This window comes from Peromyscus maniculatus, chromosome 18 (genome assembly GCF_049852395.1).
Source record: "Peromyscus maniculatus bairdii isolate BWxNUB_F1_BW_parent chromosome 18, HU_Pman_BW_mat_3.1, whole genome shotgun sequence".
Classification (NCBI taxonomy): Eukaryota; Metazoa; Chordata; class Mammalia; order Rodentia; family Cricetidae; genus Peromyscus; species Peromyscus maniculatus.
The window spans coordinates 198671-214221 of NC_134869.1; the positions used below are offsets into that span (position 1 = coordinate 198671).

The following is a 15551-nucleotide window of genomic DNA, read 5'->3' on the forward strand; positions in this document are numbered from 1 at the left end:
TCACCAATAGCTGAAATTCCTACAGCTGAGAAGCTTATGTAAGGCAAATGAGAGGGTAAACAAGATGAAATGGCAGCCTACAGAATGGGAAAAGATTTTCACCAAACCCACACATCTAACAGAGGGCTGATCTCCAAAATATATAAACAGCTCAAGAAACTAGACATCAAAATACCACATAATCCAACTTAAAAAACGGGATACACATTTAAACAGAGAATTCACAACAGAAGAATATTAAATGGCCAAAAGACATTTAAGGAATTGCTCAAAATGCTTAGCCATCAGGGAAATGCAAATCAAAATGACACTAAGATACCATCTTACATATGTCAGAATGAATAAGATCCAAACCATTAATGACAGGTTATGTTGGAGAGGATGCAGAGCAAGGGGAACAAGCCTCCACTGTTGGTGGAGTTCAAACTTGTACAGCCACTCTGGAATCGGTATGGCAGTATCTCAGAAAATTGGGACTCAACCTGCCTCAAGACCCAATATTACCACTATTGGGCATATACCCAAAAGATGCTCTATCATACCACAAGTTCACTCGCTCAACCACGTTTATAGCAGCATTATTCGTAATAGCAAGAACCTGGAAACAACTGAGATGGCTCTCACCTGAAGAATGAATAAAGAAAATTTGGTACCTTTACACAAAGGAATATTACTCAGTACTAAAAAATAGTAATACCATGAAATATGTAGACAAATGGGTGAAACTAGATCCTGAGGGAGGTTACCCAGACCCAGGAAGACAAATATGGTATGTGCTCTCTCTTAAATGGATATTAGATGCAAAGCAAAGTGTAAGCTGGGTACTATCCACAACCCCAGAGAAGCTATGTAAAAAGGAGGACCCTAAGAGTGACATACATGGAGGGCCCTAGAAAGGAAAAATAGTTAAGATCTCCTGGGTAAAGTGTGAGAGGGTAGAAATGAGGGGATGGGGGATGGGAACAGAAGAGAATGAGATGGCCCAGTGGAGGGAGGGATACAGAGGGAGAGTAATGAAACAGATGCCTTGATAGAGGGAACCATTAGGTTGTTAGGGAGAAACATGGTGCTAAGAGAATCCCCAGTAATCCACAAGGATGACCACAGCTAAGACTTCAAGTAATAATGGAGAGTGTGCCTGAACACACCTTCGCTATAATTATATTAGTGACTACCTTAATTGTCAAAATAGAACCTGCATCCAGTAACTGATGAAAGCAGATGCAGTGATCCACAACCAACACTGGGCTGAGCTCCTAGATTTCACTTAAAGAGTGGCAGGAGAACCACAGGAGCAAGTGAGGTCAAGATCATGATGGGGAAAACCACAGAGATAGCTTACCCAAGCTGGAAACTCATGGACTCTGGCCGGAACTAGCACAGGACCAAACTAGGTCCTCTGAATGTGGGTGACAGATGTGTGGCTAGATTTGCTTGGGGGGCCCCTGGGAATGGAACCAGAACTTATACCAGGTGCATGAAATGCCTTTTTGAAAACCATTTCCTAGCCGGGCGGTGGTGGCGCACGCCTTTAATCCCAGCACTCGGGAGGCAGAGGCAGGCGGATCTCTGTGAGTTCGAGGCCAGCCTGGGCTACCAAGTGAGTTCCAGGAAAAGGCGCAAAGCTACACAGAGAAACCCTGTCTCGAAAAACCAAAAAAAAAAAAAAAAAAAAAAAACAACAAAAAAAAAAACATTTCCTATAGTGGGATACCTTGCTCAGCATTGACACAGAGGGGAGCTGCTTGGTCCTGCCTCAATTTAGTATGCCAGACATTGTTGACTACCCAAGGGAGACCGGACCCTCTCTGAAGAGTGGATGGGAGGTGGGCTGGGGAGTGATGAGGCATGAGAAAAGTGAAGGAAGGGAAAACAGGAACTGGTATGTAAAATTGAAGTAAAAAACTTTTTTATAAATAAAACAAAAACACATCAAACAGCATCTCCCTATAGAGCATAAACTGGCTTTAGGGCCCCAGCTTTCCTGCATCAGAGTGTCTAGGCCTCCACAGCTGCACGTAAGGGTAGTGGACTTACAGACTAGGAGGAATGATCAGATTAAGGTCCTGAGGTAGGAGCCATCTAAGGACCAGGGAATGGTGGAATTATCAGGTACCTATTGTCAGGCTCAAAGTCACTTTTACCAGCCTCACAATGCAGCCTGAGTCAGCTCTGCTGTGTGGGAACTCCCCCAGTGACATCACACCATGGAAAACTCCATCTCACACAGCCTGCCTTTGTAGATCTGGGCCTCAGGCTGGGAATGAAGTAGCCACTCAAACAACACTGGCTCCTGGATTTCCAAAGGTCAAGAATGCCCTGTGGGAAAGGTCTGAGAACACAATCATTTTAGAGTTTGGATCTTTCTGGATGTTTCAACATTTAGAAATAGAAAAAAGGAGCTTGGAATAGTGATGCATGCCTTGATCTCAACCAATTGGGAAATGAGGAGGAGAATTGAAGACTGACTGCAGTGCAAGTGCCAGGAGAGCCTGTGTCTCAAAAAAGTCATGTTGACTGTGGAACCATTCTCATGGCTGTTGAGGCCAGATTTGGGGAATCTGAAGCCGGGCTGTATCCTGAGCAGCTGTGAATAAGCTTGAGGAGGCTGTCCCTTGGGTCACCTGAACCATGTAAAAAGGAGAAGAAACCAGCAGACCCCTGAGACACTCCCCTGCCTGTAGAAGACAGGAGAGTTGACATTCACAGAGGGGGAGTCTCAAGGCTGAACTTTGAGAACCGGCTAGGCACAGTCTTATCCACCGTTCATTTCCTGAACATGATCCAACTACCAAGAGTGGGCTGCGATGAATATTGTAGAAGGCAGGTACTGTCCCCTGTCAGCTTGATCTCAGGGCATTTGGAAGAACATGAACACTCCTCTGGATAGGACATCAGTGAGATAAGAGGCAGGACCATGCAGAAGGGGTTTCTGTCTTTGCTGGGTGAATAACTATATATCCTGGATATCTGTTCATGGAAGTGTGATGTTCCACAATTGATTGTTAGAAAGACCAAGCTGTCTGAGGTCTCAACTATACAGCTGACTCGGGACTCTTTCTAATTACTGGGATTTGCGGGCAATCCTTTATACTTTTCCATCTAGATCTACTGCCTCATCTCTGGATTCATGTGAGCATTCACACTCTCTGAGTATCTCCCCCCTCTCTCTATACCACCTCTCTCCTCTGATTTCCTTTCCCCCATACTGTCATCTGTGTTCTTAAAATAGTTTATATGTCAGTTTAGGAGACATGCCTTGCTCCCAAATTCCAATATGTCCTCAACTTTTTGGTCTTCACAAGAATCTATTTAGAAATAAAGTTGACAATCACATTTATTTGCTTAAAGCTTCAAAATCTGAAATGACACAGATCACCTAAAAGTTTCATCAGTCCTAGGTTGCAAGGGTTATGCTTAGGTCCAGAGATTTGGTTGGAGAACATGCATTCCATGCTGACCATGTGACCTGGATTCTCTTTATAGCGATGTCACGATAAGAAATGTGAGGTTTGCATATAACAAAGCTGTATGATGCAACAACTCTTGAGTCTCTCCCCTTACCTGCCCTTCTCATGTTCTCCTAATGGATCTTCAACCCAAAGATAGCAGTGCCACCTATTCAAGAGCATGTGGATTAGAACACATGGCTAGAAAAATAGGCATTTGGCCATTTTTTACTGGTTGAAGCACCATAGCAGTGATCTACATCATGTTCCACTCCATGATTGAATGCCTAGTTTGTGTGTGTGTGTGAGTGTGAGTGTGTGTGTGTGTGTGTGTGTGTGTGTGTGTGTGTATTTATGTTTCATTCATGATGCCTCTCCATCGCCCACACTGAAATCTGACTTGCCACTACATTTTCCACAGTCTATGAATTCAAGGTTTGTGTCATCATACTCTTTCCATGAATTGCTTGCTTTCAATATCTGAGAGCTAACCTGGTCTCAGTGGCTCCAACCAGACCTGTCCAGAGCTAGTCACATCTTCACTCACAACCTCATAGCTTGAGTGAGCTCTACTGCCACTCTGGGGGAATATTCATAACTAACTATGTAACATTTTTGAGCCCACCAATCTCTAAAATTCTGAGGATTTTCCCTGGGGATTCTTAACTTCAGAGTTCTCATCCCTACTACTCCCCATTGTCCTGACCGAATTTCTGAGCATCCTTTTTTCTCAAAATATTGATTATGAATCTTAAGGAGGGGAAAATCCAACCCTGGACAGTGCATGCAAAGTGAGCTTTCAACTTCACTTAGATAAATTTTCTAATGAAGCAGAGGCCTAGATTTCTGGCTTTGGAAGGAGGATCTACCTAAAGGCTTCCATTGTGAATCCAGAGGCTCCTGAAAATGGCACCTTGGTTTCAAGTCACTTTTCGGTGAGGTATGTAACAGGGATGAAATAGGTATACCAGGTGACATCAGCACATGGACATTCCACTGTATCCTGGAGAGCCCAGGCATTCCATGTGATGTCACCAGTGTTGTGGCAACGCCAACTGTCATTGGGGCATTTGTGCAGTGCCTCGTGTTTCACCTACAGACATGCTGTCTAGACTGAACAGGGTTCTTGGGAGACAGGATGGAGAGCACAGGGAGACCAAAGGGAGGCAGAAGGAAGATGGCCTTCAGTCTCCATGTCACACATCAAGAAATAAGTGGTTCTGGGGAAAGCACAGTGAGTCCTGGGAAAGGGATGGGGAGCTTCCTGAAGGAGAAAGGCTTCAACTGATCCTTCCAGGAGTGAGGCTAAGCAGGTGAGAGTTTCTGAGAAGCAATGGGACTATTTTAGTCCTCTGAATTCTTCAAGAGCCGAACAAAGTTGAGGATTTTCAAGGTTAGTTTGGCAGAGAGCCAGGGATGGTCAAGGCTGCAGCTGTTCTGTTGAGGGCCCTCTGCTTTCACTCTGAGTGGGAAGGAAGCCCAGAGGGTCTAAAGAGGTTTCAGTGCCTGCCCTGCACTTCACCCACACTGGATGTCTTTCGGTGTGTGTCACTAATAACAGAGAGAGTAAAGTCCCCTGACCAATGCTAGAGATTCTCACATTTTAAATAACAACTACTAGCAGGGCAGGAGCTGCATGTCAGTGGTCCCTAAGGTTTCTGAGTTCATGCCCTCTCACTAGCCAGTCATCTTCCCTCTATCTTGAGTGCAGGACTGGGACACCACTCTTCCTGTAAGTATTTGTTCTTGGTGTCAGAGGGCTCACCTATGGAAGCCCAGTCTTTAGGTATTTTCAGTCACATCTTTTAATAGTTGATAACACCTTTGCTAACATCATGATGGATGGAATATATTCTGCTGAAGCTTTTGGCAAAAGTTTAATCATTACCTATGTGACTTATCATTGTTCTTACAGGACCTATATAATCCTCGACCATCCCCATACATTATAACTGCCTCGTGGATCTTCTCTAATGTGCTTGTTCACCTTGTGGAACTGATCTTCCTTTCCCATTATCCTGAGCTAATTTCTTAGCATCCTTTATTTCTCATCTTATTAGTTAGCATTCTTCAGGATGAGAAGAGCCATTCTTCGGCAGGGTTTGGACAACAAGTCTTTCCTTCCACACATGATGAACTATTGAATTAGAATGAACTAGATTCTAATGAATCAGTGAGATCACTGGATTGGAATGACAAGGTGCTGAAGGCCCTGCTCTGTCCCAGGGAAGGCTGCTGGAAAGGGCAGCTTGGCTTTTGGTGAATTGGAGAAGAGTTTGTTATCAGATAGGTGACGACATTAGCAGTGACCCTAACTGTCCCTTCTCTGGAAATTCTATTGTATCCTGAGTGTCATTGGCATCTTTTGTGGAATCACCAGTGTTGTGGCAATGCCATTTGTCATTAAGGCATTCATTAAGTGTTTAAGGGTTCACCAATCAACATGTTGGCAAAACTGAGAACACTAATTGACATAGAAAGCCCTGGATTTCTAAGCAGCAGTTGATGCCAGACATGATCATTCTCTTAATGGGGTTCAGTAGCTGTGATCATTTGAAGCACTGGGCCTATGCAGCTTACCTGGGTTCCTAAAGAACAGATCAAAAGTGGAGGATATCTGATGATTAGTTGGCAGAGGGCCAGGAAATGTCAGGGAAGCAGCTGCTTTGCTGGGACCTTTTTCAGTTCATTATGATTGTCAACAAATGCTAAAGGAGGCACAGAACCACTAATGAGATATCAGGGTAGGATTTTGCTGCACTTTATTCTCAGTGGATTTCTATAGATCTCATGGATATCTGATATAAATACCAGGAAGGGAAACTTACTATCCATGTACCAAGGTCTGAGACATTGAGTTGCCTTTAGTCCTGCACACAGGTTATCAGGGATGGGAGATTCAAAGCACCAGGCAATCCAGGACTTTGTTGCATCGCATCAGGTATCGGCTGACAATTCTAAACCAACATGGCTGGCCTTCCTTATGCCTTTCAGGGACAGTGGGGCTGCAGTAGGTCATAAGGCATATATCTAGCCTTAGAGATTGGAGACAGACACATGGCTTATGGGACCCAGTTTAAGGATATCTGCTCTGATATTTGAGGGCTTCACCGGGTGCCATGCATTTCTTCTTCCTCAGGCCTCCTCTGGGATTCCACATGGTCTCTTGGCCCTATGCCATTCATCTGTACAAATTCACTGTGTTTATGTACCTACAGGGACTACTAGGAAGGCATCATCCAATGAGAGGAATGAACTGCTGGAACTCCTGGCCCTTTATAACAACAATGAGTTGAACAACAGATATTCATCATGCCCTTTTCTCTGGCGACTGTCTTGACCCTACTGTGTCCTGAGTGCATTTGAGAGGCAGAACTGAAGCCTGTAGGAGTGAGATAGGACATAGGCTGTTCCGATTCCTCCAAATGAAAACCAGAGCCTGTGGCCTGAATCACAATCTACAGAGTAGGGCATTAGGGAGTAAGATCACAACATGCATTTCAAGAGGCCTTGACAGGCATTGGCTTTTAGGAGATGCTCAGTGCTCTGAATTGATATTTACTTTTGCTTTTTGCTATGGGAGCAGCTTGAAGGGCCTGGTGGTCCTACTCAGTCCATCTGTGTGTGACCAGAAGGCCTGGAATTCAATTCTGCTCCTCTCAGCTTGTTCCTTACACTATGAGACAATGCCCCCTATCTGCATTTCTGTGACATTCTATCTCTGTATGGGAGTTTATACAGCCATCCTCATGTAGTGCCTCCTCCATGGCAATACTGATTATGAGTTCTGGGTATCCTTATAAGGAGAAAGAATCTGTTTTCTCAAGACAGTAGGAATGCCATTGCAGATTTCAGATAGACCTGGATCTGTGCCATAGACTCCAAGACCTTCTTAGAGAGCTAGTCTACCCGTCCAGGGCTACTGAGGGAGCTCCTGTAGTCCTGTCTCCTTCCCTATTGACACCCAGCCTTTCCTGGCCATGAGACAGTGAGGCAAGTCTAATGCACACCAGGAGATCCAGTATAGAATTCAGGGTGTGACATCCAGTGGGCTAGTGTAGTACAAAACAGAACCTTTATTCATGTGGTCCCTGACACCCGTGTTCATGGGGTTCTTTTCTCCTGGGCCATGCCCTACCACAGGCTGAAATCTGAGATTGACATGCTGAAAACACAGCATAAGGAGATGTCAGATGTAAAGAAATTCCCCAAGGAGGTTTGTGAGGCCTCGTACAGGTACAAGAAGCTGAGTGAGCAGACCAACTCCTACCAGTGAGTGCCTAATTTAGTAATTTACTAATTTAGTAAAAATTGGTAAGGACTGCTTCTGATAGTCTGAAGTTTTTTCTAGTCCTGCCTGATGCAGCTATCAGGAGGAACCTGTCTGACCTAACTCCTGCATCAAATGGTCCCAAATAAACACACTGAGGGTTATATTACTTACAAACTGTATGATTGATGACTTAAGTTTCTTGCTAGTTAGCTCTATCATCTTAACGTAACCCATTCTGTTAATCTATATTTTGCCACATGGCTTCTGCATGGCCAGGCTGCTGGCATGTTTCTCCTTGGGTGGCAGCTGGCATATGCTCTACCTCTGACTTTCTTCTTTGTTTCGTCTGGATTTTTCTACCTGGCTCCACCCTGCCTTGCCATAGGCTAAAGCAGTTTATTTATTAACCAATGGGAGCAACACATATTCACAGTATACAGTAAAACATTCCTCAGCACCTTCTTCACCTTAGAACAAAGTTGGGCTGTGGTTCTAGTCTGTTTACCTCTTAGCAAGCAGCCTGCCTTATATCTCTTGGACTTGTGCCTCCTAAACTGAGTTCTCCAAAGAGTGAAGAGTCTGAGAGCCCCTCTCAACATTTTCCTGTCAACTTCTGGAGCTTCTCGACAGAAAACATCGTTTGAACCATGAATGGTTTCTGTGGCTCTGGCAGGAGCTCACAGAATGGTTTCTATGGGACACAAAGATGGAATGTATTCCTGCTGGATCTTCTGTCCTGCTCAAAGCATGGATTCCTTCTACCTGCTCATGTTTTCCCAATACTGTGAACAATTAAACACCAGGGTGTGTATGGGGGAAGTGGGGGATCCAGTTTTCAGAGGTACATGGATCCTTTACAGTCAGGGTCTTCAGAAGTTGTTGGAATTTTTCGGGAATTTGGCTATTCTCTGGCTTTAGCCTGCACCTAAGTGATGCTGCCATGGCTAATATGGGTTCCAACCAAGGGCTGTTGGGAATGGGGACAAGGGATCTTGCAGGAATCATGGTATTAGGGAGCAGGAGTGGGAGATGGAGGTGGAACTCATCATTTTTGGTGACATTTCAGCACCCTCTACAGTCAGTTCCTGAGTGAATGGACTCAGCTAAGGGAAAAAGTGAGCACGTTGAAAGAGAACAACAGAAAGCTGCATGGGGAGCAGATTTTACTACAAGAGTCCTGTGAGGAGGCAAGGAGGCTCTGTGAGGAGACCCATGAGAAGATGTATGACCTCTGGACAAAGCAGCAGCAGGTAGGTTGAAGCAGCAGGGCCAAGCCCCCACCTGTCTACCCATACACACACATACACACACGCACATATACACACACCCATGTAACCATCTACTCACTTATTCACCTGACCCATGCCATCCAATAGTTCATTTCTGTGATCATTCACAAGTCTTTCAGGGGAGTTAGCCTCTTGGAAGGCACTGCATGACTGCCAAGGAAACCCTACTGCTCTGCTAGAAGCTGCAGTCCATGGAGGGAGATGGGTAAATCACATGTCACTCACCAATATGCTAGTATGGGGCAGCAGTACTGTGATGGGAGCCACTTAGGGAGTACCACAGAGATCTGTGTGAATGAGTTCAAGGGTCTGGGTCTCATTTGCTTGGCACAGGTCATATGAGATCAGAGGCAGAAACAGCATGGAAGGAGGAAAGTCCCCTACAAAAGCCAAATGACTGGGTCTTGTGGACATCTTTTTGGGTGTCATATACTATTTTACCCTCTTCTTCTGAGACTGCCATGGTGTTCTCTTTACCAATCCAAGCTCTTGGTTCACACTGACAGAAACTTAAGTAACAGCTTCTCAGTACTGTTTGCTCTGAGTGGCAAGGGAAGTTCTCCCATCCTGGATCTTACACTCGGAAGCTCACTGGATGACCAGGGATGTGGCCAGGGCTTATGACAGACAAGGGGCAGGGTGGCAGATTTGAGATTTTAAGAGAACAATTTCTCCAAGTGCACCAACATAGCCTGCAGAAGCACAGCATGTTTCCCCAGGCATGTTTAGTCTCAAAATGATGGAAAGCAGAACTGTGGGTCTCACTTGAAACAGCTAGTGTGAGGAGTCTCAATTCAACTGGTAATGCCATCCTCGTTCAGTTGATGTCCTCCTCATTGCGTTCTGTTCACTTATGATTTGTGGTGAGTGTGTGTGTGTGTGTGTGTGTGTGTGTGTGTGTGTGTGTGTGTGTGTGTATGTATGTGTGGTGTATACATGCCTGAGGATGCTTACATTTGTGGGGTTGTTGGAAGGCCAGATGATCACATCAAGTGACCTCTGTTGCTTTCTCCCTTATTCCCTTTAGCCTGGGCCTCTCACTGAACCTCAGAATTTCTCTTCTGGCTAAGTGGATAGCCACAGGTCTTTGGATCCCTGTCTCCTCACACTAGAGCTTCCTGTCCTTTACTGTCTCATCTCATTGATAAATGATTCATTTGGTCAGAAAGTAAACTGACTTGTTGGTTTCTCTTAATTTCTGCACTTTTTTATTGGTTTGGAACAAATGCATTTTTGTAATAAATAAAAAAAAATCAAACAATGGAGCTATTTTAAAAATCAACGTAGGCTTTTCTTTCACTGAATAGGGATAACGTCCCATGAAATGTCTGGTTTATCTTACTGGCTTCACAACATGGAACCTGACATTTTGATGCTCACTCTATCATATTTATATCTGTGTCTTAGGAAAGACTCCTCCTACTAGTTGTATAGAATTTTGCATTTCAGGAAAGTGCTATGGGTGACCTAAGTAGCCTCCTACTGACTAACTGGGACTGTTTTCACATCATATGCACTATAATCCAGTCAAAAGTTGTTGGGTAATGACAGTGGTGATTTCCATTCGCAAGTGCAATCAATGTCTTTTGTGTCAGAATCTGGGCAGGTTTAGTGAGGAGACTATGATGGGTTAACTTGGATCTATCAGGAGGCTTCATGTCCAGCCCTCTTCCATGGGCACTTGGTATTGTGTGGTCAAACTCATTTGTGCAGAGGTTGTTATTTCTCTGTACAATCATTGAGTCTGTGATAAAAACTGTCCTAGGAGGGGAAATAATTTCAGGACAGGGCAGAAAAGCCTGGCTGTGTCTAAGAGGCTTGTAGACAGCAGGGAGGACCCACTACCTCTCCCTGTAGTACAAAAAGAGTTGCAACATTCCAGCCTCGTCCCTTCCCCTTCTGGGTTCAAGAGAGTTGTGTGTGTGTATTTGTGTTTTCTTATGTGTAATTTTGTGGGTAAGAAAATATGTGTTTGAGCCTCTATGTGTATGTTCACTCACTCACGGAACAATGAAACATCTTTAAGAATGGTGGAGACAGATTTGAATGAGAAAGTACTGTGCCTAATCTAGTTAGTACCACTTTGCATCAGTCAAAGAACAGATGATGTTGTCCATCATTCTCCATGTCCACACAGCTAACTACAACAAAAGACAGAAAACTGATGAAGGCTAAAAGTTTTTCAGGTATTTGTAGAGGCAGAATTATTTATCTGCAAAGAAATCCTTGGGATAAAACAAAGTAATAGGGTTCATAAAGGTGAGAACAAGGCTACTGAGAGGCAGGAAAGGCTGCCTGAGGTTTTGTGTCCTTCTCTGCTCTGGGCGAATGGCGGCTGACCACTGATGACTTCCCTGCATCCTGTTTTGTTCTTCTGCCTGCTGCCATTTTCCTTTCACCTTTGTTTAACCTTGGTTCAGCTAACCTTGTCCTTGGAGCTTGGCCTGGACTTTATTCCTTGAGAAATTCTGAAATGCAGAGGGTCTTGTGGATGCATCTCAGCCCAGCAGAAGTCCCACAGCTATGCTGAGGTGTGAGAAGAGGCTGTCTCAGTGCACCCCTTAGGCTCCTCACACTCTAAAGCACCCACTCCATGTTGTGTCTGCAGCACTCAGAAACTGCTTTTATTCCAAACTTCTTCATACTGAGTTAAAATCGGCCTGATGGAAGGTTGGGAGAAATGAGAACTATCAGATATTGGTAGGAATGTAAGATGTTGTAGCCCTGTGAGAAGCTCTTTAAAATTATTCAGAATGTTGAATGCAGACTCCAAGTGGACCATTGATTCCAGAATGGAATGTAGGTGTCCACAGAGAAGAGAGGACAATAGGGTTACAGCAGGACTCATCAGAACACCCCCAACTAGAAACTACTCAAATGCCCATCCTTGATGAGTACAAACATACAATGTGGTCCATGGAATATAGTTAAACATGGAATAATACATGCAATCCTTTCACTGAGTTAGTCAACCTTCTGTTACTCAAAGAAATCGCTGACACGGTCATCTTACTTGGAGGAAAGGTTAATATAGACTCCTGAGTTTAGAGATTTTCTAGTTTCTGAGCATGTTGCTTTGGGCCTAAATTGAGGCAACCTGTGCTTTAGAGAGCTTCTTTAGGAGGAAGCTGCCCTCCCTGGAGGCACTGGGAAGCATTGAGTGAGAGCGAGGGGCTGGCCCATTGCCATCCAGTGGTCCTGTGCTGGGGAACTAAGCCTTCAATTCGCAGACTGGAGAACTTGCTAGGAGAGCTTGGATTACTGGTAAAGGATCCCTGGGGTTCAGCTGTCTGTGTACAGGTTTACAAGGCAAGCATTACATTGACTTATCTGCATACTGAATTCTTCTCCCAGATCACCAGGCATGCATGTGTTATACAGAAACACAGGCAGGCAACACTTGCACATATAAAGTAAAAATAAAATGAAAAATTATCTAAACAGAGCAAAAGTACACAATCTTCTCCACATCACTGTGTTCAGAGGACCTTGCGTTTTCCTCTCTCTGCTGGAATATGGGTAGAGAGGCTGTGGGTTAAAGAAAGGTCACTTTCTTCTTCATAGTATCCCAGGTGATCTCATATTACATCAGTGTTATCTGGTAAAGCAAAGATGGAGACAATGTATTGTGCTTGTATGTGTGCATCCATGTACATGAATGTGTTCAAGTGTGTGTGTGTGTGTGTGTGTGTGTGTGTGTGTGTGTGTGTGTGTGTGTATGCGTCTATATGTACAGGGGTGCAGACAAGCCTCTCCTAAAAACACAATGTTCTAATGAACAGGAACATCAAAGACTTGAGGAAAATCTTCAGTCCCTGATGAAGCAGAAGGAGCTGCTCACCCGGCAAAGGGACTTGGCAGCAAAGCTGCAGCATCACTTCACTGTGTCCCAGATGAGGTAGGAGCTCAGGCTTTCAGAAGCAGGGGGATCTAAGTGGGTCCACTGTACCTGGATCTCTGTCCTCTTGAGTTTCCGTTCAATTGATAAAGCTCCTAACCACAGCCAGTGAAGGAAAACCTCAGAGTGTCATTGCTGGCTCAGTCAATAAGAACTTTCGTCCAGGAAGCAATATGCTTTCTCCTTGGTCTTATGGGGATTGTGTCCCCTTCTTCCCTTCTAAGAACTCTAGTATGCTCCGAGTATCTCAAATATAATGTTTGATCTCCCCACAAATATTCCATGGTAGCCAGAAACCTAGAAGGGGAATCATCAATCATGAAGATAAGTGCAATCTCCTGCAATTTTATTTTCCATCAGGAACATCACATTTAGAGATAATTGTCTACCCTTCGGCAGATTTGAATACAGCACACTCCTGCTCATTGCAGGCTCTCTGCAGTGTTTATCAGTTTCTTATGAAAAGATTTACTCTGGTTATAAACAGAGTAGGAGTTGACAAATTAATCCCATTCAGGGTTCTGCGCTGTAGGATTAATCAGAGCCTTCTCTGCATTGCTGTGTAGGCTCCACTAGAGGGCAGGCATAGAGTTTTCCAGGAGGTTCTCATTCACCTGGTAGCTAATCAAGGCCAGCTGCATCTTTCCTGACCTGTGCCTCAGACCTTCTCATACTGATATTTCTCCAAAATGATGTCTTTGGACTGTTGGAGAAATATGTTGTTTTTTTCTAATCCAGCACAGTGTGTATTTTCCAGTTCAACTTCTAGCAGTTTTTAAAAGTTGAGAAAAAAAAATCCTGCCCAGGTGCTCTCTGACACTTTTCTCCTGGGGAAGCAGGGAATGAACTCAGCTGAAAGGTAATGCTCGATTGTGTAGTATGTCTGAGTATATCTGGGGGGAGGTGGCTCCCCCAGGCTTGTGCCCCAGCTGCCTTTCTCCCCTAGGTTTGAAAACCTCCAGCAGGAACTGGAGCAGACCACAGCCCAGGATGAGAGCCTCCTGCAGATGGAGCTGCTCAAGCAGAAACACTATGTCTCAGGCAAGTCAGCCGCCATTGAGCCCCATGCCCAGCAGCCAGGGTGTTCATGGGGTGTGTTTCCTTCCTTAACTTTTGTTTACTAGGGGTGAATAGGCCCTGATTTTCTTGCCATGTGCACAGCAAAACTGTTTCTGAATCATATTTTCTTTTCTGATTTTCACTGACAGTACCTGTTAAGGAGACTGGGAAGGCTGGAAGAAGCCAAAGACACCTTGAAGGCATGACATTCTACACTCCAGGTTCAAGGCCTCCTCAGAAAATGCCACCTCTTTTCAGCTTTGAACTCAATAGTGAGGCAAATATCAACCTACCATGAGGGGCTCCAGCCACAATCGGATCCACATCTGTTGGCTCACTATCCCCAGATAAAAGTTTGTGTAAAAACAAGTCTAATATACAGAGAACACAACACAAATTACTAAGAACCCTGACTCCATATGTGATGGAAATCTGACAAGGAAGATGGTGTTAATGTCACACTGCCATCCAGACAGACCTCACCAAAAGCATAAGATTCTCTCTAGTGCAGTTTTCAAGCTGAAGGCATGTCATGGGCAAGTGTAGCTAAAGATAATTCACTACAGAGAATACGCCAGTTCCTCACCTCTTTTGCTCTTCCATAATGAAATTCCAAAGGAAACTGAAATTTCCTTTTGTTTTTTTTTTCGGTTTTTTTTTTTTTGGTTTATATCTTAGGGTATTTATGCTTTGGTTTATTCATTTTTGTTTAAGGTTGTGTTAACTTTTGTTATACTTTTATTCTTGTCATTGGTTTAATAGTTTGCTAAGGCTATATACTGTATATAATGACTGCTGTTTTGAAAACTTTCATTGAGTAAAATGAATGTATTTTATGAATAAAATAAATTTCAAACTTTTCACTCTAAGACTCTTCTTTAGTCAGATGAGGTTTCACATGCCTGCAAACCCAGAAATCACAGGCTTGGATGTATCTCAGTAAGTTCCAGGAATCTTAGGCTGCACACAGATTTTTCAGCCATGGGCCTCGGGGCTACACAGGGGGATGGCGACTTGGATGTTGGTGTATAGCCTACCTCATGGATACCCACTACATAATAGAAAAATTAGACATATTCTATCCTTGAGGTCATATATTTAGCTACCAGTAAAATGTTGTACACTGTACACACATGTTCACGGAACTTCATGTAGACCAAATTAAAGGGAAACACAAGTATATTGTTCCAGGCCACTCAGGAAATGAGAATGTTCATTAAACTTGTATAAATGAAATCAGGAACTAAAAAGAAATCTGCCTCTGGTTTTCTTAAATTTATCATGAGTGATAAGTGAACAGCAGAATTAATTTCCTGCAAGACAATTTAGGATATTTTGTGGCGCTTTTGTTTATACTTATGGGTGTTTTGCCACTACATACATGCAATTCCCACAAAGGCCAGGTGAGGGCAGAATCCACCTGCATTTTAAGTTAAAAAGGATTGTTAGCTGTCTGTCCTGTGAGTCTTCTGAGACAGGAATAAATGCTCTTAATGGGTGAGCCATCTCCACAGTCCTGTAATAGACCCTTGTCCTCCCAGCCCTGTGTGCTGTATTAGGTGGATTGGATCACTCCCCACCAA

General features: G+C 44.0%; 2 protein-coding genes across 13 annotated transcripts in view; one reads left to right on the forward strand and one right to left on the reverse strand.

Annotated features, from left to right (window-relative positions):
- LOC121826150 (uncharacterized) overlaps window positions 1-15551 on the reverse strand; it is a 219419-nt gene that overhangs the window by 54441 nt on the left and 149427 nt on the right. The window lies entirely within an intron of this gene.
- Window positions 6087-14590, forward strand: LOC143269350 (disks large homolog 5-like). The gene is made up of 5 exons (XM_076554422.1): window positions 6087-7721; window positions 8789-8972; window positions 12794-12909; window positions 13856-13950; window positions 14118-14590. The coding sequence occupies exons 1-5, from the start codon at window positions 7579-7581 to the stop codon at window positions 14264-14266; spliced, it is 687 nt and encodes a 228-aa protein (XP_076410537.1). The 5' UTR covers window positions 6087-7578; the 3' UTR covers window positions 14267-14590.

Coding starts and splice junctions, on each gene's coding strand:
- LOC143269350 (XM_076554422.1), top strand. CDS start 7,579: ATGCCCTACCACAGGCTGAAATCTGAGATTGACATGCTGAAAACACAG. Junction 7,722..8,788: donor GAGCAGACCAACTCCTACCA/GTGAGTGCCTAA, acceptor GTGACATTTCAG/CACCCTCTACAGTCAGTTCC. Junction 12,910..13,855: donor TTCACTGTGTCCCAGATGAG/GTAGGAGCTCAG, acceptor TTTCTCCCCTAG/GTTTGAAAACCTCCAGCAGG.